General features: G+C 42.4%; 1 protein-coding gene across 3 annotated transcripts in view; it reads left to right on the forward strand.

Annotated features, from left to right (window-relative positions):
* Positions 1-22,485, forward strand: part of glyr1 (glyoxylate reductase 1 homolog (Arabidopsis)) — a 37,048-nt gene extending 14,563 nt beyond the window's left edge. For all 3 annotated transcript variants that reach the window (XM_079643029.1, XM_079643030.1, XM_079643031.1), the window contains 4 exons: positions 6,874-7,036; positions 7,699-7,878; positions 18,581-18,705; positions 18,848-22,485. In XM_079643029.1, the coding sequence (XP_079499155.1) occupies positions 6,874-7,036; positions 7,699-7,878; positions 18,581-18,705; positions 18,848-18,922 (543 nt within the window). In that variant the 3' untranslated portion in view covers positions 18,923-22,485. The remainder of the gene's footprint in view (positions 1-6,873; positions 7,037-7,698; positions 7,879-18,580; positions 18,706-18,847) is intronic.
* Positions 22,486-22,717: the final 232 nt, after the last annotated feature.

The raw sequence follows: 22,717 nt of genomic DNA on the forward strand, positions 1-22,717 counted from the left end.
AGACTTTCACCACTTCCGGATTACTCCACCACTTGAAATCATAACACCCGGACAAATATGCGGAGTATGATCAACGTAACCCTGTTCTCTGACATTCGGTGATATTTTTTCGGTGCTAAAACCCTTTCGGCCGAAAGCCGAAATGGCCTTTTTAACCATTTTCGGCCGATAATTTTCGGTGGCCGAATATTCGGTGCATCCCTAATAAAAACCCTTGATTTATAACTTAACATCTCTGTCTCCTATTGATCTAGTATATTATAAAGAATAGCCAGTTAATGGAGGCATTATTATTATTATTATTATTATTATATCAAATGGTATATTGCGCTGTTTTTTTTCTGCTTCGAATAGTTCTCTCTTTTTTCACCATACGTGTGTTAGCATCACTGACAGATATAGTGAAAAGAAAAGAACAACAAATAAATATATAGTTAAAGCTAAAGTCAAATAATACAAAAACAATCACACATTAAAATCCAGATTGAAGAGGTGAGTTTTTGTGAGTTTTTTGAAGGTGGTGAGGTCAGGGCACATGATTTTACCGGCGTATTTTTCATTATGATTCTACTTGTGATAGTCGGACACGACAACCTGTGCAGCCCATGTATTGATTCCATCCGATAGCTGCTATAATACAAAACAACACGTCTGCCTGCTCTCCACAATGATCAATAACAGCAAACGGATGGTCAAAGTAAGGTGCAAATAAACAGAATCACACAAAGCCTGGTTAGTGTTGCCTGACTTTATAAAGTGTTGTTATAAGTGTGTGGTTGCCTTCTAGTCACTTTGCTCAGCACTACTGCTTGTAGGCAGGCATGACGAGACTCTTCAGTCGACCCATGTTCAGGGGAGGTGGGTTTAGTTTCCTGCACGCCTCGACGTAAGCGATGCCGCATCTTAGCTCCAAAGCTCTTGCCTCGAGACCGACCATTTTTTGGAGCTGGAAGTGAACCGGATTCCGGAGCTAAGAGGCGGCGCCGCTGCGGTGTGAGCAGGAAAAAACTGTACTTTTCAGGCTCCAGCTCCGAGCCGGAGCTGAAAACGCGTTGGTGTGAAAGGGGCATCTGTGAGTAAGTTCCAGAACTGCTGTCCATGAGCGCTGGCCTTCAGCTGAATGTCAGCTTGTTGTGTCAATATCTCATCCTCCACTCCAGACGAGTTCAGGTGAAACAGCGTTGCAATTTTTTGATGCGAGTGAATCAACATCAACATCTTCCCGAAATGGGTAGCACATAAATGTAGCGACTGGCTCGAGCAAAGCAAAGTCTTGAAAGCGCCTGTTGAACTCTGACACAATTGTTCCAATCTGCTCTATGTAACGCGCAATGTCCAGTTGCGCACAAGCCTTCCTTTGCGTCTCCAGCTCTGACGCGAGGTTTTGGAAGTTCCCCAAATCATGGCGCTGCAGCTTTGAGGACAAATGTTGCAATTTTCGTTTGAACGCATTAACTGAGCTTATCATATTGACCACAGTTTTGTCTTTTCCTTGCAGCTCTAAATTAAGGTCATTCAACATGTTGGTCAGATCGGTTAAAAATGTCAAGTCTAGCAGCCACTGATTTTCGTTTAGTTGGTTGTATTCTGCATGTTTAGAGACGAGGAGAAACTCTTTTATCTCCGGACAGAGCTCTCGAAATCTCTGCAGGAATTTCCCCCTATTAAGTCATCTCAAATCAGTGTGTAGCAACAACTCAGAATGGTCGCAGTCAGCCTTCTCCAGATGCGAACGGAACAGTCGTCTTTGAAGAGATCTGGCTCGAATAGAACAGGCGATCTTCATTGCCACATCCATTATCTCTTTCATATTAAGCATTTTTGCTCATAATGCTTGTTGGTGTATTATGCAGTGATAATTGAGGAAGTCGGGGAAAGCATCGTCCTCCCTGCACTTGGCAATAAATCCATTCGAGCGGCCAACCATTGCAGGCGCACCGTCCGTGGTGATTGACACCAATTTGCACAGAGGGAGCTGGGTCTTCTCGATGAAGTTTTTGAAAGACTGAAAAATGTCCTCTCCCCGCGTGTGTTCTTTCATGGGCAGTAATGTTAACATCTCCTCTTTTGCAGTAATATCTGTAAACACCATCCGAATAAAAATGCACAACTGAGCTGTATCACTTACGTCTGGAGACTCGTCAAATTGCAGTGAGAAACAATCACAGTCCGCGATGTCCTTCTGAAGCTGCTGTGTCAAATCCTCGGCCATGACTTCACAGCGCCGCGTAACTGTACTTCTTGATAGCTGGAGAACTTTGATTGAAGATAATATTTCCGGTTTGTTTTTAAAGTCCCGAAACAACGTGTCAGCTGCTTCAACGAATGCCTCTTTTATCATCTCTGCATCTTGGAAGGACTTCTTTTGCTTAATGATGGCGTGACTCACCCTGAACGACGCTTCGGTGGCTGCTTTTGATTTTGAAGTCTGTTGGCGCAGAATCTCTGCTCCGCGCCGTTCTTATATGAGCGGGTTCTCAAAAGAAGGAAAAATTCAAAGCAGCCAGGATAAGGGTTAAACAATAATCTGCTTTAATGGTAAAACATACAAATGCATCACCGAATCACGAAGCACTCTGCAGAGTAGTCCGGGCTCAGGTTCTACCACCGTGTGAGACACGTCTCAGGAACGGCAAGTCAAAAACAAGAGCGCCGATCTTCAAAATGATCACAACATTTATACACAGAGTTCACTTCTGAGCGAGCTAGACAGTGAGTTGGCAGTGTTCCATTGGTCGGTTTCCCTTCTGGGCGGGATCCCAGGTAGTAAGTCAGTTTGTTGATTCCATCGTTTGCTTCACAGTGTATGTGTGTGTGTGTGTGTGTGTGTGTGTGTTTCTGTCCCTCTGCCCTCAGGCAGATCCCCCAATCAATGATTTGGAGTCATGACAGAGGACTCTTTGACAGGACACATACTCATTCCCCCTAAACATCTTCAACACACACAAACATCCTATCATGTATCTTTAACAGAAGTTAATTGTTCTTATCGCTTAATGGCTTCCCTGAACTTCCCTTCACCCCAAAGTCAGCTTACTAGGAATGAATACATTTTATTGATAAGCTCAAAAGGACCTTTATCTCATTTACTGCTGAGTGACCCAAGTCTCAAGGCCTCTTTTGGGGTCTGTAGGAGATAAATCATTAATTCTACAAGGCTTCAACTGTCTTGTATCTGAGGCACATCTCCCTTTGGGCTAATCAATACGGGTTTTAGCAATTAGCAGAGGAAACTAGAGACTCAGGGCCCCTTCCTTGCTGGGAACTGCAAAGCAGATGTCAAAGGTCATAAAACCACCCTTTTGACTACACATGAAAAGTGGAAGAAAAGACTATTGCTTTAATTTATTATTACTAAGTAGTGGGACATTGTTTCAGGAATATATGAAAAGCCTCTCTATTATTTAAACAGTAAAAATGTACTTTCAAATTTAACACCCACGAATATATAAGGTGACATTAAAATGAATATACCAGATTGAACTTTCCTGCCATAACACGTTACTTTAATACTTTAAATAATTCAAATAATACTTCAAGTCACCTTTGTGAAAAATGCCTGCTGTCCGAACAACTGTGATTTCAGTTCCTTCACCTTTCTCTTTCTCAGCTCGCTTTTTGGAGGGAAGTCAGTGTCGTACGTTCTTTGAACTGTCCGAAAATGCCGCTCCAAATTTCCCTTCTTCGAAATAGCGATTGCAGATTTGCAGATCAAACAAACGCACTTCGAATATGACATCGTGAAAAAATAGTCCTCCTCCCATTCTGGATGGAAGTTGTACGTTTTTTGTTTCTTACTTGGTCCAGCTTCCCCACTAATTGTTATACACTTTCTTTAGTATAATTGTATTATTATAATACAATAATTGAGAATCACTGCCGTAGAGCATCACCAATGGGGGTACGTGGACCCCTAGGGGTACGTTGGGGTACTGCATGGGGTATGAGATCAAAAATAAATAAAGATTAATTAAAAAAATACCATGCATGATTACAAAAATAATCTTAGTACAATAAGTTAAATAGAAAACCGAATTTTATATAAAATATTCCTAGAAACACTAAGGGGGTCCTCATATAAACATGTTCAATTTGTGTATTGTATTTATAGTTTTTCATAATATATCATTTTGTTCATTGGTTTGTTAAATATATATTACTTCAATTGAAAAAGTCCTTAAAATCTGTTTTAATTTTTTTTCCGTTATATTCTTTTTTTTCATGCATAAAGATGTGAAAATATCCTTAGTTTGTTGTAATTCATGCATGAAGGAGTTAATAAATCACACACTGATGGAACATCACTATATTGTAATTATGTATAGGCTTTTTCTGTCAAAAAGGTCCGGGGATGGTCAGGGGGTACTTGGCTGAGAAAATGTTTCAAAGGGGGTACATTACTGAAAAAAGTTTGAGAAGCACTGCCGTAGAGGATGCTATTGCAGTAGTCGAGCCGTGAAGTGATGAATGCATGAATCAGGGTTTCAGCAGCAGAGGAGGAGAGTGATGGGTGGAGACGGGCAATGTTTTTGAGGTGGAAAAAGGCGGTCCTGGTGATGTGATTGATGTGGTGGTTGAATTTGAGCTGACTGTCGAAGATAACTCCGAGGTTGCGGATGTGAGGGGGGGGAGATAGTGTGCCTGTCAATGGTGAAGTTGAAATTCTGGATGGCTGGTACGCAGGGGTAGACATTAAGGGTAAAATGCCACTGGCCCTCTGGGCCGGTGGAATTGTATTATCACTGGCCCCACCATTGTAACCACTGGCCCGGAGCATTCGTCCCAAAAAATCGACTAATAATGAAGAAAATTAACACATTTGTTGCAATAGTAATTTATGCTAACTACATTACTACTTGTACTACAACATTTGAATCATCAGTTCTTCCTCACTTTCCTCAATTGATCATATTTGGTTTATTAAAATAATTATATTGTGGTCATTGTTAAAACATTTCGGCTATTATTATGAGTATTATTATTTATATAATGCGCTTTCTGCCGTCATTAGGAGTTAGAAATGTAATGGCTATGTAGTAGATTAGATTTGAATCTTCATTATCCTAAACTGCTGGGACATTTCCCTATAGCCAATACCTTTTATATTTTCTACTCTTCACTTACTTGTCAGCATAGGTCGGCCGACAGAAGACCTTGTTTATATTGGCATCATATTGAGAGGTGCAGTGATGCGTCATAAAACCAGGAAGTAAGCCGCTGGTTCCCTCGACAAAAAAGCAATGGGACTTCTCCACAGGGTTTTGGAAAATAGCTGGAAATAAAGTCTGTGGAAAACAAACCTGTTTGATAAATGCAGGTTTTGTTCAGCCGGATAATCTCCACATGTCTACCCTACTTTTCATAATTTTCGAATCATAAATCTAATCGATAGATTATAAAAGGGTTTTAGGACGCGTCACTGCACTAGAAGCCAACTCCATCGATCAAGCTGGCTGAAACGTTCTCTCCCTCTTCTTCTCATGCTCCCTGTCACTCTCCTTTAACTCCTCCGGTGACTTTCTTTTATTTGAAGATTGTTTTTTGCCCGGCGCTTGGCCGGTTACCGCTGGTATTAAAAACATTTTGGCGAATGGTTAGGTGGCGCGATAGTCTGTAGTGAAGGAGCGCGCTCCCGCTCACGGGAGCCTGCTCGCGCTGCGCTCCCGCTCACGGGAGCCTGCTCGCGCTGCGCTCCGCAGCAAACAGCTGCTTTTCACCCAACAATGACAAGCGACTCACGAAACGCTATGTTGTAGCGTTGATAAACGAAACAATTTAACTAAATTGATAGTCAAAATACCAATACCACAGGAAACATTTTTTTTAAAACAATATTTTTAGTGGCCCGAGCGGGCAAGTGGAAAGTACGTTATGCTGGCCCGGGGTGTCTAAATAGTGCTTCCGGGCCAGCGGGCCAATCATAATGTGAAGCCCTGCTGGTACGGAATGGGGGGCCAATGATGATGTCTGATTTGGCACTGTTCAGTTGGAGATAGTTTTTTTGCATCCATGATTTTATTTCTGAGAGACAGTTTGTGAGAGTGGAGTGTGTTGTGGGGGTGATGGTATTTGCTGAGATATAAAGTTGGATGTCATCGGCGTAGCAGTGAAATTGAAGGTTGTGGCGATGAATTATTTTGCCAAGGGGGAGCATGTAGAGGATGAAGAGGAGGGGGCCAAGCACCGAACCCTGGGGGACGCCTTGGGACAGAGGAGCAGTGGAGGAGGTGCAGTTGTTGATGTTGGTAAACTGATGTCTGTCGGTGAGGTAGGATTTTAGCCAGGAGAGTGCAGTGTCGGTGATGTTGAGGGATGATTCGAAGAGGGACAGCAGGATGGCGTGGTTGATGGTGTCGAATGCTGCGGTGTGGTCGATGAGGATGTTCAGGTTGCCGGAGTCAAGAGGAGAGGAGGAGGTTGTTTGTGATTTTCAGAAGAGCTGTTTCTGTGCTTTGTTTTGATCGGAAACCGGATTGAAATGGCTCAAAGTGGTCATTGGAGCTGAGGTGGGATTTAAGTTGTGAGGCAATGACACGTTCAAGTATTTTTGACAGAAAGGGGAGATTCGAGATGGACCGGAAGTTGGACATGATATCAGGTGTCCAGGTCTTTTGAGAATGGGTGTGACAGCAGCCAGTTTGAGAGAGGGGGGAACTGATCCAGATCTGAGGGAGGAGTTAATGATGGTGGCGATGAGTTGGGAGATGGCAGGGAGGCTCTCTTTAACAAATGTGGAGGGCATTGGGTCAAGTGTGCAGGTGGAATTAGTGGCTTATCTTCTCCATCTCATTTGTATAAAGTAGTATCAGTTATCTTCATTGGTGTAGTGTAAGTATTTGTGTATTAAAGAGTTCTCTGCTGTTTGACTGTAAGGTGATCACAACGCGGGGCGGCCGGTTCCTGGAGGCTCCGGTGGCAGGAAGCCAGCAGCTCTCCAACGATGGGATGCTGGTCATCCTGGCAGCGGGGGACAGGACGGTGTACGAGGACTGCAGCAGCTGCTTCCAAGCCATGGGCAAGACCTCCTTCTTCCTGGGTACGCACCAGAGAGACACAGGCTCTGGGTTTACCGTTAGAGACTCTCACAATAGTTTTAACATAGAACACAAACCACTTTTTGGAAATTTCTTGGCTCTGTGCAGTTGCCAAGCAACCAACAGAGACGTCAGTGAGTTATTGGTCATTAACAAGACAAGCCTGATACATTACATTCAATAAAACTGACTGGTTATTTTATACTAGCACTACATCTTGGTATGAATTGAAAAGTGTTATTATTTAGAATAGCTGGTAGGGGGATCCATGAACTGCAGACAGAGCCAGAAAAGCTTCCAGCCTCTGCACCAAGCTAAACCGCTGCTAGCTTCAGATACATATTGGTAACAATCTTTAAATCCAACTCTGCAAGATAAAATGAGTGATTCAAGTATGTCCATTATGAAAGTGTGGGTAGATTGACAACAGGTCAGGGAATGACCTTGGGTCTGACTGGTTTCTGTCACACAATGATTTACCCGATGCCGTCAGATTAACACATTTTGTGTGCATTAATTTGTAGGTTTTTAACTGCAGGTTCTCTTCCATGTGGCAACCCAACGTGATTGAAGAGCATCTTCCAGGCGTTGACGCTGAGGATGATTGTCACTTCAGTGTGGAGACACATCTTATGTGTTTCCAAATTCTTGTTTGTGTTTCCAGGGCAAGCCGGTAATGCAGCGAAGATGATGCTGATCCTCAACATGGTGCAGGGCAGCTTCATGGCCACCATTGCAGAAGGGCTGACCCTGGCCCATGCCACCGGCCAATCACAGCACACCTTCCTGGACATCCTGAGCCAGGGCCAGATGGCAAGCACCTTTGTGGACCAGAAATGCCAATGTATGTACTCACACAGGATATTTCTCTACTGAATCGCCTGAACACTGCTTACTGGTTGTGTTTTATTTCCTGTATGTCCCTCGTTAAAGGTATCGTACATTGTAAAAAGGCTGTGGCAATAAAAACAGGTTTCATATTCCCATATTTCATAAAGTTGATAAAGTTGAAAAATCAATTTAGCGAAAATTAAGGCTATTAAAAAGTATTAAACGGCATTTCCCAAGGTATTAACAAATAATAATAATAATAATAATAATAATAAATTATATTTCTATAGCGCTTTTCTTGAACCCAAATACCTCATTCACACCAACAGTGTTTCAGGGCCGGTTCTGAGCTGGAGCTTGAAAAGCACCGGGTTTTCCTCTTCACACCGCAGCGGAGCAGCCTCTTAGCTCCGGAATCCGGTTCATTTCGAGCACCAAAAAATTGTCCGGCCTGAACAAAAGCACCACATACGTCACGCTTACGTCGAGGCAGGGGCGGGATCAACTCCTGAACAACAACAAAAAGCCGGCGTTTTATCCAGTTTGTACACAACGATGGAGAAACTTAACAAGCAGCTGTGGTCCACTGAAGAGACCAGCTACCTACTGGGAATCTTGTCTTCCGAAGAGGTACAGAGGAAGCTGGAGCACAATTGGCCATTGCTGTGAGGGGTTTCCGCGCGGTTTGGCTTTATGAAGCAGGCACGCAAACGTTTACGTCATGACGCAAACGATGACGCAGCACCAGTCGGACTCTAGGCAGTGTGAAAAGAGCCGGAGCTAAACCGATAAATCTTGGTGGGTGACCGGCGTTAGTATCGGCCGTATCTCGCGTTACCTTATGAACTCCACACTACGGTGCTGTGTACCGGAGGAGAGACGTGAGATACGGCGGATACTTGACGATCTGGCGGAGAAAGGTTGTGGAGCCTCCGTTGATATGCCGTTGTAAATGGCTTGATGGAAAGCAGGTGTGTATTCGGGGAGGGTGCACAGCTGATTGCAGCAGGTGAGTGGAGGTTGAGCCGGGAGCCAGGAGTCACAGCCACCACGCACACACCATACATGCCAACCTTTCCAAATCAAAAAGAGGTAGGTTTGCTATGGTTTGCACGCGGAAAATGTGCACGCCCAAACTAGGTAATCAGAAGAAATGGAACCCCAGTAATTACATGTATAAACCATGTATTTAACATATATTGCATAATTTTATGCATTTTTCAGAAAAAGTGGTAGTTTGGTAAACAGTGACATCAACGACATGTCTGGTCTGTAAAATGCCCGAAAAGTAAAAGAATGGGAGATAAATATACCAAAGTCTCCACATTTTATTATATTTTTTATGTGTTTCTGGTCCTCTTTCAGTTGAGACAGTGTAGGATGTAGAACTCTTGTGTGAACATTGGATAAAGCCAGGTTCATATTCTTGTTTCATGTTGTTGACATATTAGAGTCAAAGGTTTGCACAGAGCGAAATATCTTTGTGTTGCGCGATATATCAGAAAATACTGCATTAAAAAAAGTCATTTTCTGCATTTTTTTTACTGATAAAGTGTGATATAAATAATGTACAGGCTTTCAGATTGCTGTAGTTCACTAAACAGATATTAACAACATGTTTGGTGTTGAAAATGTCAGAAAAAGTGAAAGAATGGGAGATAAATATCTCAAAATGGTATTATATTTTGTGTGTTTGTGGTCCTCTTTCAGTTGACACTGTAGGATGCTTCCGGAAAAGACCAAATACTGGATGTCTTTCAGTCGCCAACATGTGTTTTCCAGACACTGATATTAACGGGGAAATCCTGCAGGACTCAAATGCCTCGTCGGGGGTAACGCTGCCTCCAGTGTAGAGATGTTAAGATTCACCGATTCGCATCGGTGCACCGGCATAAACGTTGAAGATGCGAGTGCACCGGTTGAAAGAGTGCACATCGGCTACAGTTTGGGTTGAACCGGGTTGAACTCGCGATGCATCGATTGCGTAGCGTCTTTGCATCGGTAAAAAAACGATTCATTCATATAAAATCTTGTCAACGCTCAGCAGAGACGATCTTTGATATTTGCTTCGCCACTACGGAGGCCGAGAGTCTCAGTTATCAACACACACGGAAGTTGAGGAGAAAGAGAAACACAGCGCACCGAAAAATACCTACAAATCAAACGTTTGGCAACACTTCGGATTGTTTAAGAAAGACGGTGTAATAGTCTTTTATGCTATATAGTTGACCGCAGGTCATGGAGAGTAATAAGGTATCCGTAGACCTTTTGTATGAGGTATCTTTATTACTTAACAGGTCTACAGCCATGATACATAGATGCGGACTTGCATACACACAGTATCACTCTGCAGCCGCACCCCATCAGTAACGTCCTGATGGTATATGTGCGCGGCACTATATACTACAGACGGTCAACTTGAAAAATCACTCGCAAATAGTTAACGATGCCGAGCCGCTTTAAAGTACACAAGTAGTTCGAGGAACTTAGCGGCGCACATAAAGAGGCGACATGGGGTCTGCGGCTGAAAAGAGAAACCTGAAAGTTAGACATGAGTTAAATCACTCAGTGAGGTGTTCTGTCAGAGAGAGTGGTGTTTAGTTTACAGCAGCCTGTGACGGCCAATAATAATTTAAATGTCTTCCTTACTGTAAGCAGTTATGAAATACCTGTTTGTGAAAGGTTATTTGTATTCTTTATTGTTCAGATAGAAACCACTGCTTTCTGCTCACTGGTGAGTTAGCCTATGCATGAGTGTTAAGCACATCAGGCTGGCAGCTGTATGGGCATTGCACTATGGTAGCTGTTATTTGCACATTGTTAATCATGAGCAATGCATCCTTACATTGTTTAACTCTGAGGTGTTATACAATTGTACTGTAGTCTGGAGAGCTTTTAAAGGTACAAAAATAAACGGCATGATGGGATGTGCAGTACCAAATATGTAAAGCACTTTTTTGTTAATGTATGATTTGCTGCATATAAGGAATAAAACAAAAATCCTCTGTCGTACCATATTGTAGTATCATTATTTTTGCATCGTGTTGAATCGCATCGTATCGCCCCGAATCGCATAATGTTGAATCAAATCGTATCGAACTGTATCGCAACAGGGGTGAATCGTATCGTATCGCATCGCCTGGTGTTTCAAATGTATCGTTAATGTATCGTATCGTGGCAACGTATCGAGATGCGCATCGCATCGGCCTCAGTGATGGAGATGCACATCCCTACTCCAGTGCCTTTCCCGCAGCGTTACCCCCGGTCTGCACGTGGTTTCTCTTTCAGAAACACAGAGGACTGTTTGTATGATGCGATCACAGACACATGGTGTCCGCCAAAAGTCGAGTCCAGTGTCTATGGCAGGGGTCAACAACCTTTTTTATATGGAGTGCCATTTTAAAAAAAAAATGTGATCAGCGTGCCAACGATCGAGAATTATCAACGGGGGGGGGGGGGGGCGGTTGAGGAGGTTGACGCTCGTGAACTATCAGCAGGAGGGCGGGGGAGCCTCGCTGCGGGGAAGCAGTGTGTGGACCTGTCAGCGCAACTTACATGATGCCGAATTTAACACATTTAAATAATTGGTTTAAACGGCATAATAATAAGGACGATCGTCCGTTCTGTGATTTTCCAGAGCACACATGTTATGATATTAGGGTAATGCAGAGTGAGATGAGATCGCTGTCCCTTTAAGAGAGAGAGAGAGAGGGGTGTGGCTTGTGCATGTGTGTTTGTGGATGGTAGAGCGACAGTGAGGGAACGTGTGTATGTTTCTGGAAGTGAAACGAGGAAGCAGAAAAACAGAGGTCTGTGATGTATTTTGTGAAACGGAAGAACAGCTAAATAAATGCAACGGCCTCCCAAGAAGATCTCGCCTCTCTCCAGTCATTTAAAGTGGGTTATTGAACCTGAAGCTTGTTGCTTCTGCCCTCCTCGACTACGGTCTGGGAGCCGACAGGAAAGTGCAACACACAGATGGCCAGTCCGCCCCTTTGTAGCATATTATTTCGATGAGAGATGAGCAGATCGCCACTGGGCTTTCAACTAAATACACAGCCACGCAAAAACTGTGGCATTTGTACAGCTCCTTATGGGTACTGCAATTAGTGAAGTGCTTTCCTCCGTGGTGAAACGATCAGCACTGTACCACGGAGGAAAGCGGCAGAAAGTCACCTGGAGTTAAAGAGAGCGGGGCTGCGTTGCGTGCATGGCTTCCTTCTGCAGGTAACGGGGAGACGCGCTCTGGCGGCGGTCTCGTTCAGGATCCGTAAATACTATTTAAATATTTTGCACACTTATTCCACTTATTCCTAGTGTGCCACTGGTTACGGTGCCGCGTGCCAATGCTGGCACGCGTGCCAGGGGTTGCCGACCCCTGGTCTATGGAGTGTCATTTTTATTTGCTATAGTTTTGTAAGATTGAAAATCGGTAGGGAAAGCCAGCTAAGTCGGTAGGCGGTAGAAACATGTCAAAAGTGGTAGACTAACCGCCCAAATCGGGAAAAAAAACCCTGCAAGATGCTCTTTAAACCCCAAGGACCGCGCTGGCGGGTACTTTTTTTTTTTTTTTCACGACACTGTGTCTCAGGGGATCTTAATATTTAAGAACCTATTAATGTGTTATACCAGATTAACGGGAATATAATCTCAGCTAACTGACTATACAAACCATTTTTACCAAAACAAAACACAAGTCTCATAAGAAGCACCTAAATTACCCCTGAGCGAAAAATGCTAACCTATTACTGCACCGATAATCACTCCTAGCTCACTTATTACTAATCCTAGGTGCACATCCAACACATCGTTTATGATCGCAAGGAGACACAGAATCTAATGGTGCCCACCTCAAAACTGAAAGATACAAACTCGCGACGTTATCAACAAAAACGTACATCAAGATAAGTTGCGCTAGGTAGCCCACAACGCTAACATGGCTTACCTTCGTCTTTGTCTGGTCTAAACTGGTCTTCAATGGCATTAAAACGATGCTGTAGTTAATCCATAGGTTAATATCCAATGTGTCTGTGTCCCCTTTGAAATGTTCTGATAATCCATAAGCAATAAAACAGCTTTTCCGTTGCTTGATATTGCTTGCAGGATATTTCTCCCCTCTGCTGCAAGCTAGCATGCGCAGAGACGCCACTTTTTTTTTACATGAGTGTGTGCAGGACGATTTCCCTTGGATTCTATTGGCTCTAACGGTCAGAAAGAGATGTCACATGTCAAAATCGAAGAAGGGAGGCCAGAGATAAGGAAAATCCACCCATTTGGCCCCAGAAGAGGTTTTTTTTGCTAAATCTGTCTAAAAAGGTCAAATATCACTTGTTTTGCATCAATCTTGATACAGGGTACTTATTATATGTTGTACTTTGGATTAATAAAGCTTTTAGTCTACTAACCCATCATCCAAGGTTAGTTTTCACTATAAGTACAAAATATTTTTGGGACGGGCACTATAATTTAAAGTTTTTTACCATGTTCAATCTGAATTTTCTTTAAAATAAAAAAAAAATCTATATTGATTTTGACTTTTCTACATCCAACTCACAGGCTTATCATTACTTTGAGAAAAAAGATTATTAATTTAACCCTTTTTAAGAAGGGAAAATATGGTCATTTGTTCTGGGAATGTCATTTTCGAGCCTGAAACCTGAAAACCAGGCTTGGGGCCTAACAGGTTAAGAAGGTCCACAGCAACGACAACATGAAACACCCTTTAATTTACTGCAACGACATGTCAGGAAACCTCCTCAAGGCGGCCCCATGCATAGTACGCGTTAATGTACAAGTCGAGTCCGAGTCATCGTGGGGGGGGGAATTCACGAGTCCAAGTCAGCGTACGCGAGAATTCACGAGTCCGAGTCCAAGTCAGCGTACGCGATAATTCACGAGTCCAAGTCCGAGTCGCGTCAATCAGTACGCGAGGTCGAGTCACGAGTCCCGAAAATCGGCACTCGAGTACTCCATCTCTGGCACAGACTGGACCGCTGGTGAACAGCTGTTAGAACGGGCCGTTCAGGTGTTCAGAGCAGAGCTCCCTGTCGGAGCGGCAGAGCGTGATGTGCACTGAAACGTTTTTCTGTCGCAATATTATTTAATGAGTCGTTGAGCTAGCTAACTAGCATACATTGTCACTATCTGCTAACGTTAGCTTTAGCCTTCTATTTCTAATAGTTTTTTTTCATAGGCTATAAATGGAGGTGTTATAAGTATATATCTTGTACTTGAGTAAAAGTAGAAGTACTCAGATCTTGTACTAGAGTAAAAGTAGAAGTACTCAGATCTTGTACTTCAGTAAAAGTAGAAGTAATCAGATCTGGTACTAGAGTAAAAGTAGAAGTACTCAGATCTTGTACTTGAGTAAAAGTAGAAGTACTCAGATCTTGTACTTCAGTAAAAGTAGAAGTACTCAGATCTTGTACTCAGTGGCGTTTCTATGTGTACAAAACTGGGGGGGCAGAGAGAGGTGGGGGAGAGAGAGAGAGAGAGGGGAGAGAGAGAGAGAGAGGGGAGAGAGAGAGAGAGCCAGAGAGAAGGGGGGAGGAGAGAGAGAGGAGGGGAAAGAGAGAGAGGGGAAAGAGAGAGAGGGGGGGAGTGTCAAATTACATACTGAAGACCACACGGAGCAACACTGTGAGCGCATACATTTACGTACACAGCGTGGGGATGTCATATTGTAATGCACCTTAATACATGGAGTAAAGGGCACCATCACAAAGCAATTCTTAACAATAAAAACAACAACCATAATGCTTTAGCATTAAAACACCATAGACTGTAAATATAAGGGAAACACAGACACTCATCACCCAGGTCACAATATCAATCAATCCAGCAGAGGCAAAACACAGAAGATCAACAAAATATATGACATAAATGAACTTACCAAAGCTGAAGGCTCACTTGAAAAGAAAAGCGGCACGGTGGTCCTTCCTCTGACAGAATGTTTCTATCACTTTGGGGATGAAGTCCTGTAGTTGCTGGATCAACTGGCTTTCAATTGAAAGCATGGCCAATGCGTTAAGTCGTGGCTGTCCCATGGTGTTGCGAGTGAAAGTCTTTATCCTTTTGAGGGTGGAAAAGTTCCTCTCTGACTCGGATGTCGTCATCGGAGTTGTTACTATTATTTTGACCAAAATAACAGTCTCAGCAAACGTATCCTCCAAGTTGTTCTTGTGAATGGATTTCAACAGAGACAAGGCAGTGTTTCCAGTGTGAAGCTCACTGTGGCGGTAGAGCGTGGTCAGCTCAGACTTCAACTTCTCCTTGTTTCCCAAAAGCAGGCCACAATTTCACGGCGCAGTCAAGCTCAGGTGTAGGAAATGACAGGACATGCTGTGGGAAGAATGAGCTGTCAACGAGCTTTGCAGCGATCAAATGGTCACTCTGTGAGAACCTCTGTTCCACCTGTGAGATGACTGCGTCACAAGCCTCCTTCATCACCGGTGCTGTGCTGCTGACTCGTCGGCCTGCCTCGTCTGTTCCATCATGAGCGGTGGCGGCTGATGCATCAGTTTGCTGCCTCATTGCCCTAAATATCCCTGGATTCAGACAGTCCACCGACTCGTTGTGGCCCCGCAGTGCTGTCTCACATTTCCCACACAGTTTAATACAGGTAATGATCCGATGCAGCACGTACCTGTTTTCTTCCACCTTCCTATTATGATCATCAATGCCGCGTCTGTAGGCGCTGTCAATCTGAGCTGCAACATTCACCCTTCCCAGTAATCCAAATTTTACGGCATTTTCCAAGTGACTGTTGCTGCTCTCATGCTTCATTGTCCTCTCCGAAAGATGCTTTAAATCCTTGTAACCTGTCCTCGACCAAGTACCTTGATCTTCACCAAAAAGCAGGCAAGGAAAGCAAACGAGTGAATTCTTCTGGATGCTCCGCGTTAGCCATTTCTTTTTAGCAAACCACTCAGCGTTAAACCCGCGTTTAACTTTGCCCGCAGTCTGAACCATTTGGAAATCCGGTGGATGGTGGGCACCGAGGCGCTTTCCCTTCAGTTGATCTCCGAGACTAAGTTTCTAAAATGTGTGCTCCAGTAAATGGTCAACTTCATTCATTTTCTTTCAGTTTTTTACTTCTTTTAATCGCTGGTGATGTTAGCTATATGCTGCTCTCTCGTCTCCTCTTCAAACTACACGTGACGTTTCGCAGCACTGCACACGTGACGTACTTACAGCCAATCAATTCTGAATTATGTGAGATGACGTATGGTGGGGATGGCAGCTCAGTGCCCCTATGGTCATTATTTGTTTGCCACACACATTAAATAGGAAAATACTCTGAGCAGTGTAGTTTTTACAGTCACTGTTCACTTAGACCAGGGGTTGGCAACCCGCGTCCCACGGGCCGCATGCAGCCCTTTAAGCCCTCTGCTCTGGCTCCCTTGAGCTTAGACAAGAAGGATATCAAATAAAAGTATTTGTAGGACTATTTATATTTTGTTGCACGGTTGAAAATGTTTCGTATCTTGTATTTTGAGGTGATACTGTGACACATAAATAAAAAACAAAACGGTTTTAATTAGGTCAACTAAAATATGCGTCACATCCTGCTACGGTCCCGCGCGGGGACCCCCGGCTCGATGAGCGAACTATGGATAAATCAAAGAAAAGTACCGGAGGAACACAGGATTTAATTCTGTGTGGACAGAGTTATATGCTTTCACAGCAAACGATGCTGGTTTACCGGTATGTTTGATATGTAGAGAGAAGTTGTCAACGGTGCTGCAGCCTTTACGTATCGAGGAACAACACGGGAGCGGAAGACAGCTGACAATCTTCAGTCATAATTCAATGTGGTATGTAATTTATTTCAGAAAACACTTTTTGTTATATTCCATGGAATGCTCTTAACGTCCCGATAGCGATGAATATATTAAATGCTTTGACAATAAATACATACAAAAATTAATCTCTGGAAGCCGTAGCGCTGTAAAAATCACGACCAATCATTTTAGCCGACCCGGCTAAAATAACTGGATGGCCGACCTGCCTGTCAGCCTTCCATCCGTGCACAAACTTATCTCGTGGCCTCATTGATGATGCGCGTTCGTGTGTGTTGGAGGAGGGACTCTGTAAGAAAGTCCGAAGGAAGAGGCCTATTTTTTCCGGTTGTGTATTTTCAAATTCTAGCGCACTCGAGCTGGTTTCTCAATTCTTACCTACCCTACCTTTAACTCTTTTTAGGGTGCAGCTATATGTTTTATTTATTTCAAAGTGGGCTCATTTTAATAATATTTTTTTTTCCTTCAAATGTGCAGAGGACTCCCCAAGTGCTGTGTTTAATTTATTTTAAAGTAGGCCTGTGTATTATTTGTAATTCTCCTTATAGGAGTGCTTTGTTTCTTATTAGAGGTTAACAGTTGTATATAATGTAATAAATAGCCTAATAAATGCAAAAAAAACTGTAGTTTTTGTCTGATATAACAATAAATACAACTTTATTAGCTATCAAACTATGAAATATGTTTTGCGGCACCAGACAAAAGATTTTGGAGAAAAAGGAGCAAAATGGCTTTTTGGTCAAAAAGGTTGCAGACCCCTGACTTAGACAGTGAGAGAGAGGGGCATGATCGGGTTTTGTCCCACATGGCTCTAAACAGCTCAATAGGCACACACTGTAGACACTAATTAGAAGAACATAGACTAAAACAGCAATGTACAGACGAATCAGATGGTTAAACATGATCTTAAAATATATTTTATATTATTTATTTTTATTTTTTTGTAATCATTATTTGTAATACTTTCTGCTGACACTAGGTGGGGCTGTGCCCCTAATGACCTGTCGCCACTGCTTGTACTTGAGTAAAAGTAATAGTACCAGAGTGTAGGAATACTCTGTTACAGTAAAAGTCCTGCATTCAAAATGTTCCTCAAAATATAGTTAAAGTAGCGATAGTAAAAGTAGTGATTGTGCAGATTGGTCCATTTCAGAATAATATATGATATGTTTTATAATGATTGATCATTAAAGTGTTCTCAAAGCTGGTAAAGGTGCAGCTAGTTTGAATGACTTTGTATACTGCAGGGTAGCTTGTGAATTTACTCCAGGTGGAACTAAAGTCTGATTCAACACTTGGTTATCATCATTCATCCACATCTGTAAAGTAACTAAAGGTATTAAATACATGTAGTGGAGGAAAAGTACACCATGTACCCCTGAACTGTAGTGGAGAAGAAGAACAAAGTAGCAAAACATTTAAATACTTAAATAAAGTACAAGTATCTCAAAATTGTACCCAAGTATAGTACTTAAGTTTATGAACTTAGTTACTTAACACCACTGGCTATAAAGATAGAAAGACTAAGCCTTGCACAGAGGCATGAAAATACATTTTCAAAATGCTCAACAGTGCTGCTAAAATTATAAACTGACTGCTACACAATTTAAATAAATGCTTTTATATATTTCTATTAGATCTGACTCTTTGGCGTTTCTGTTATTAACTGCTTTAGTTGTTCTGACTGCTAAAATCCTCTGTTATTCCTCATTTTAAAGCCGATATTCCGTGGGGTCGGGGGGCTCGGATCCTTGTCACCTTTTTCATACCTGAGTTTGCATCCCTGCTTATTTTTAAGTTTTTTTGACTTCAGGATTCCTGCATATACCCTGCTATTAGACCATTTCTAACAAAAACAAATGTGTATATGTTTGAATTCGGGCCAATAAAACCTTTTCTTTCTATATCATCCAGATATTTTACAGGGCAACTTTAAGCCGGACTACTATTTGAAACACATTCAGAAGGACCTGAGGTTAGCCATCTCCATGGGTGACACGGCCAACCATCCGACCCCCATGGCCGCTGCAGCCAATGAGGTAACACTCCCCGCTCAAACATTTGCTCAATGTGAGGACTTCTGTCTTAAGATATTGGCCCAGTTGTTTTGACAAGATAAGACTTTGCTTGAATAACAAATGCAATGAGAGTGAGCCTGTGTTCCCTGCTGTTCCCCTGCAGGTCTACAAGAGGGCCAAGGCACTGGACCAGTCAGACAACGATATCTCTGCTGTGTACAGAGCCTACATCCACTGAGCCGGTTGGGATCCGGCCCAGCGTCTTCAATCCTTCTTCTTTCTCCCTTGTCGAGTAATGCATTTCTTATTTCATTTTAAATTCTAGTTATTTTACTTCATTTTGCCACAGCAGCCGCCATGTTAGCGCCCACAATTGAGGAGATTGTTATTCCTTAGTTGGGGGGCTTTAAGCATTGCACTGACTGTACTGGGGTATAATTGCTGTGAGAGCTTGTACTACTGCAGTTGCTTGGTCTAGTTTCTGACAGCTGAAATAGAAGTCATGCGGGGGGGGGGGGGGGGGGGGTTTCCTGGATGGATCGCCCTAAAGAAGATTCTTTTTTCGTTCATGTGAAAATGAGTATATTTAATTGAGTGTGATATTTGCTTTTTGCTTTAAAATGTCCTGAATTCCACGAGAGAAAACACCAAGAACATGCCACTGCGTTGCCTTAATATTGTGTAACCCCTCAAGTCTTTCAACATTAGTATTTATTTCTGTTTCTTTCTAGGTCTGCTTGGTGCAGATTGGCCATTGCTTATTTCTATATTTGAAGAGATGATTTATGCATTTATTTCTTACATTGCCCGCAACAGGATACAGGTTAATGAAGGGGAGGGGGGGGGGGCAGATGCTCACATGACAAGGATGGTCTTGACTGTGTAGTGGAGGTCTTCACAAGTTCACACTCAAAAACAGTGTGTCCTTTACATAGTTTTTTTTACACTGTAAATGTTCCTGCTCCATACATATATTAAATACTCCTTCAAAAATTCATTTTCTGATAACAAAAATTTCTTGTGGTTTTCTGCTTCCAACATTCTTTATCTAGGGATCTACTTGTGTCTAGTTTATGTTGAGTATAATTATGTTAGACGAGTCAAGTTTTGTTACTGTGGTTCTCAGTTATCTGCGTCAATATATAATACCCTTATCCATTTGGATTTATAATCATCTGTAACGTGTCCTGTCCAATGAAGTTCCATTTAGCATTTTATCAACAATATTCGACCTGTGAAGACCTACATCACACCCAAACTAATGCAGATGTTAATGACCTACATCACACCCAAACTAATGCAGATGTTAATGTCCTACATCACACCCAAACTAATGCAGATGTTAATGTCCTACATTAGAACCCAAACTAATGCAGATGTTAATGTCCTACATCACACCCAAACTAATGCAGATGTTAATGTCCTACATCACACCCAAACTAATGCAGATGTTAATGTCCTACATCACACCCAAACTAATGCAGATGTTAATGTCTTACATCACACCCAAACTAATGCAGATGTTAATGTCCTACATCACACCCAAACTAATGCAGATGTTAATGTCCTACATCACACCCAAACTAATGCAGATGTCAATGTCCAACATACTGTGGGGCAAAAAAGTATTTAGTCAGCCACCAATTGTGCAAGTTCTCCCACTTAAAAAGATGAGAGGCCTGTAATCTTCATCCTAGGTATACCTCAACTATGAGACAAAATGAGAAAAAAAAAAACAGAGAATCACATGTCTGATTTTTAAAGAATTTATTTGCAAATTATGGTGGAAAATAAGTATTTGGTCACCTACAAACAAACAAGATTTCTGGCTCTCACAGACCTGTAACTTCTTCTTTAAGAGCCTCCTCTGTCCTCCACTTGTTAACTCTATTAATGGCACCTGTTTGAACTCGTTATCAGTATAAAAGACAGCTGTCCACAACCTCAAACAGTCACACTCCAAACTCCACTATGGCCAAGACCAAAGAGCTGTCAAAGGACACCAGAAACAAAATTGTAGACCTGCACCAGGCTGGGAAGACTGAATCTGCCATAGGTAAGCAGCTTGGTGTGAAGAAATCAACTGTGGGAGCAATTATTAGAAAATGGAAGACATACGAGACCACTGATAAACTCCCTCGATCTGGGGCTCCACGCAAGATCTCACCCCGTGGCGTCAAAATGATCACAAGAACGGTGAGCAAAAATCCCAGAACCACACGGGGGGACCTAGTCAATGACCTGCAGAGAGCTGGGACCAAAGTAACAAAGGTTACCATCAGTAACACACTACGCTGCCAAGGACTCAAATCCTGCAGTGCCAGACGTGTCCCCCTGCTTAACCCAGTACATGTCCAGGCCCGTCTGAAGTTTGCTCGAGAGCATTTAGATGATCCAGAAGAGGATTGGGAGAATGTCATATGGTCAGATGAAACCAAAATAGAACTTTTTGAACTAGTGTTTGGAGGAGAAAGAATGCTGAGTTGCATCCAAAGAACACCATACCTACTGTGAAACATGGGGGTGGAAACATCATGCTTTGGGGCTGTTTTTCTGCAAAGGGACCAGGACGACTGATCCGTGTAAAGGAAAGAATGAATGGGGCCATGTATCGTGATATTTTGAGTGACAACCTCCTTCCATCAGCAAGGGCATTGAAGATGAAACGTGGCTGGGTCTTCAGCATGACAATGATCCCAAACACACCGCCCGGGCAACGAAGGAGTGGCTTCGTAAGAAGCATTTCAAGGTCCTGGAGTGGCCTAGCCAGTCTCCAGATCTCAACCCCATAGAAAATCTTTGGAGGGAGTTGAACGTCTGTGTTGCCCAGTGACAGCCCCAAAACATCACTGGTCTAGAGGAGATCTGCATGGAGGAATGGGCCAAAATACCAGCCTTACAGAAAACGTTTGACCTCTGTCATTGCCAACAAAGGGTATATAACAAAGTATTGAGATGAACTTTAGTTATTGACCAAATACTTATTTTTCCACCATAATTTACAAATAAAGTCATTAAAAATCAGACAATGTGATTTTCCGGATTTTTTTTTTTCTCATTTTGTCTCTCATAGTTGAGGTATACCTAGGATGAAAATTACAGGCCTCATTTTTTTAACTGGGAGAACTTGCACAATTGGTGGCTGACTAAATACTTTTTTGCCCCACTGTATGCAAAAGAAACATGGAATATATTTTCATAAGGAGCTCATCATAGTGAACCCCACTGTCTTGTCACCTTCTGGGATGTGAGTTAATCATTGCAGCAAGCCACTTTTACCCATGATGCAGTATGATATGAAGACACAGGAAAGTGTGCCCCATCAAAACCTGTAAGAGCTCATTGTGCCCACAGTTTTCATCAGTTAAATGGTACATACATGAGTTTTCCATGAAACAATGCATGTGTTCCAGTTTTATTTGTCAAAGAAATGCTAAAGCTTTTAGATTGAAATGCCCCTTCCACACTGGAGTGTAAAGATGAGTTTTTAGAAGACAGGTATAAATAGCACATTAGGTTGAGTAGGCTTTCTTTTGTATCTACAATAACCGGGAATACTACTTTTGCTTTTGACTACAGTCTAAAATATTTGTGTTAATACCGTAGATCGTTCAGTTCAAGTGTAAATTGGTTATTGGGTGGTTTATATAATCTGGTTTATGGCATTTAAATAATAATGACTTGGATCCCGTTAAAGGAATGAGGGTGTACCTTTGGTTTCGGGGGATATTTATGATTTTGTGTACATGTGGAAGTATCAAGACTTTTGTGCTGTTTAATAAATTCTCTCCTGATTACGGATATGTATTTGTGTTTAATGACTGACTCCTAGTTAAATTGTCACACAAATAGAATAGAAAATGCAATTGAAATACAGCTAGTTTCCCATCTTATTTAGTCTATTGATTTGATCTCTGATATTTGTCCCTCGTTGCATTCAAAACGTATTGAGAGTGCACTTGATCTTTGTGTAACTGCCCTATCTTATCTGTAGCTCTTAGACCCAAGCTCAATGTTTCCTGATAAAAGTCCA

Source organism: Notothenia rossii (assembly GCF_949606895.1).
Source record: "Notothenia rossii genome assembly, chromosome: 8".
Taxonomy (NCBI): domain Eukaryota; kingdom Metazoa; phylum Chordata; class Actinopteri; order Perciformes; family Nototheniidae; genus Notothenia; species Notothenia rossii.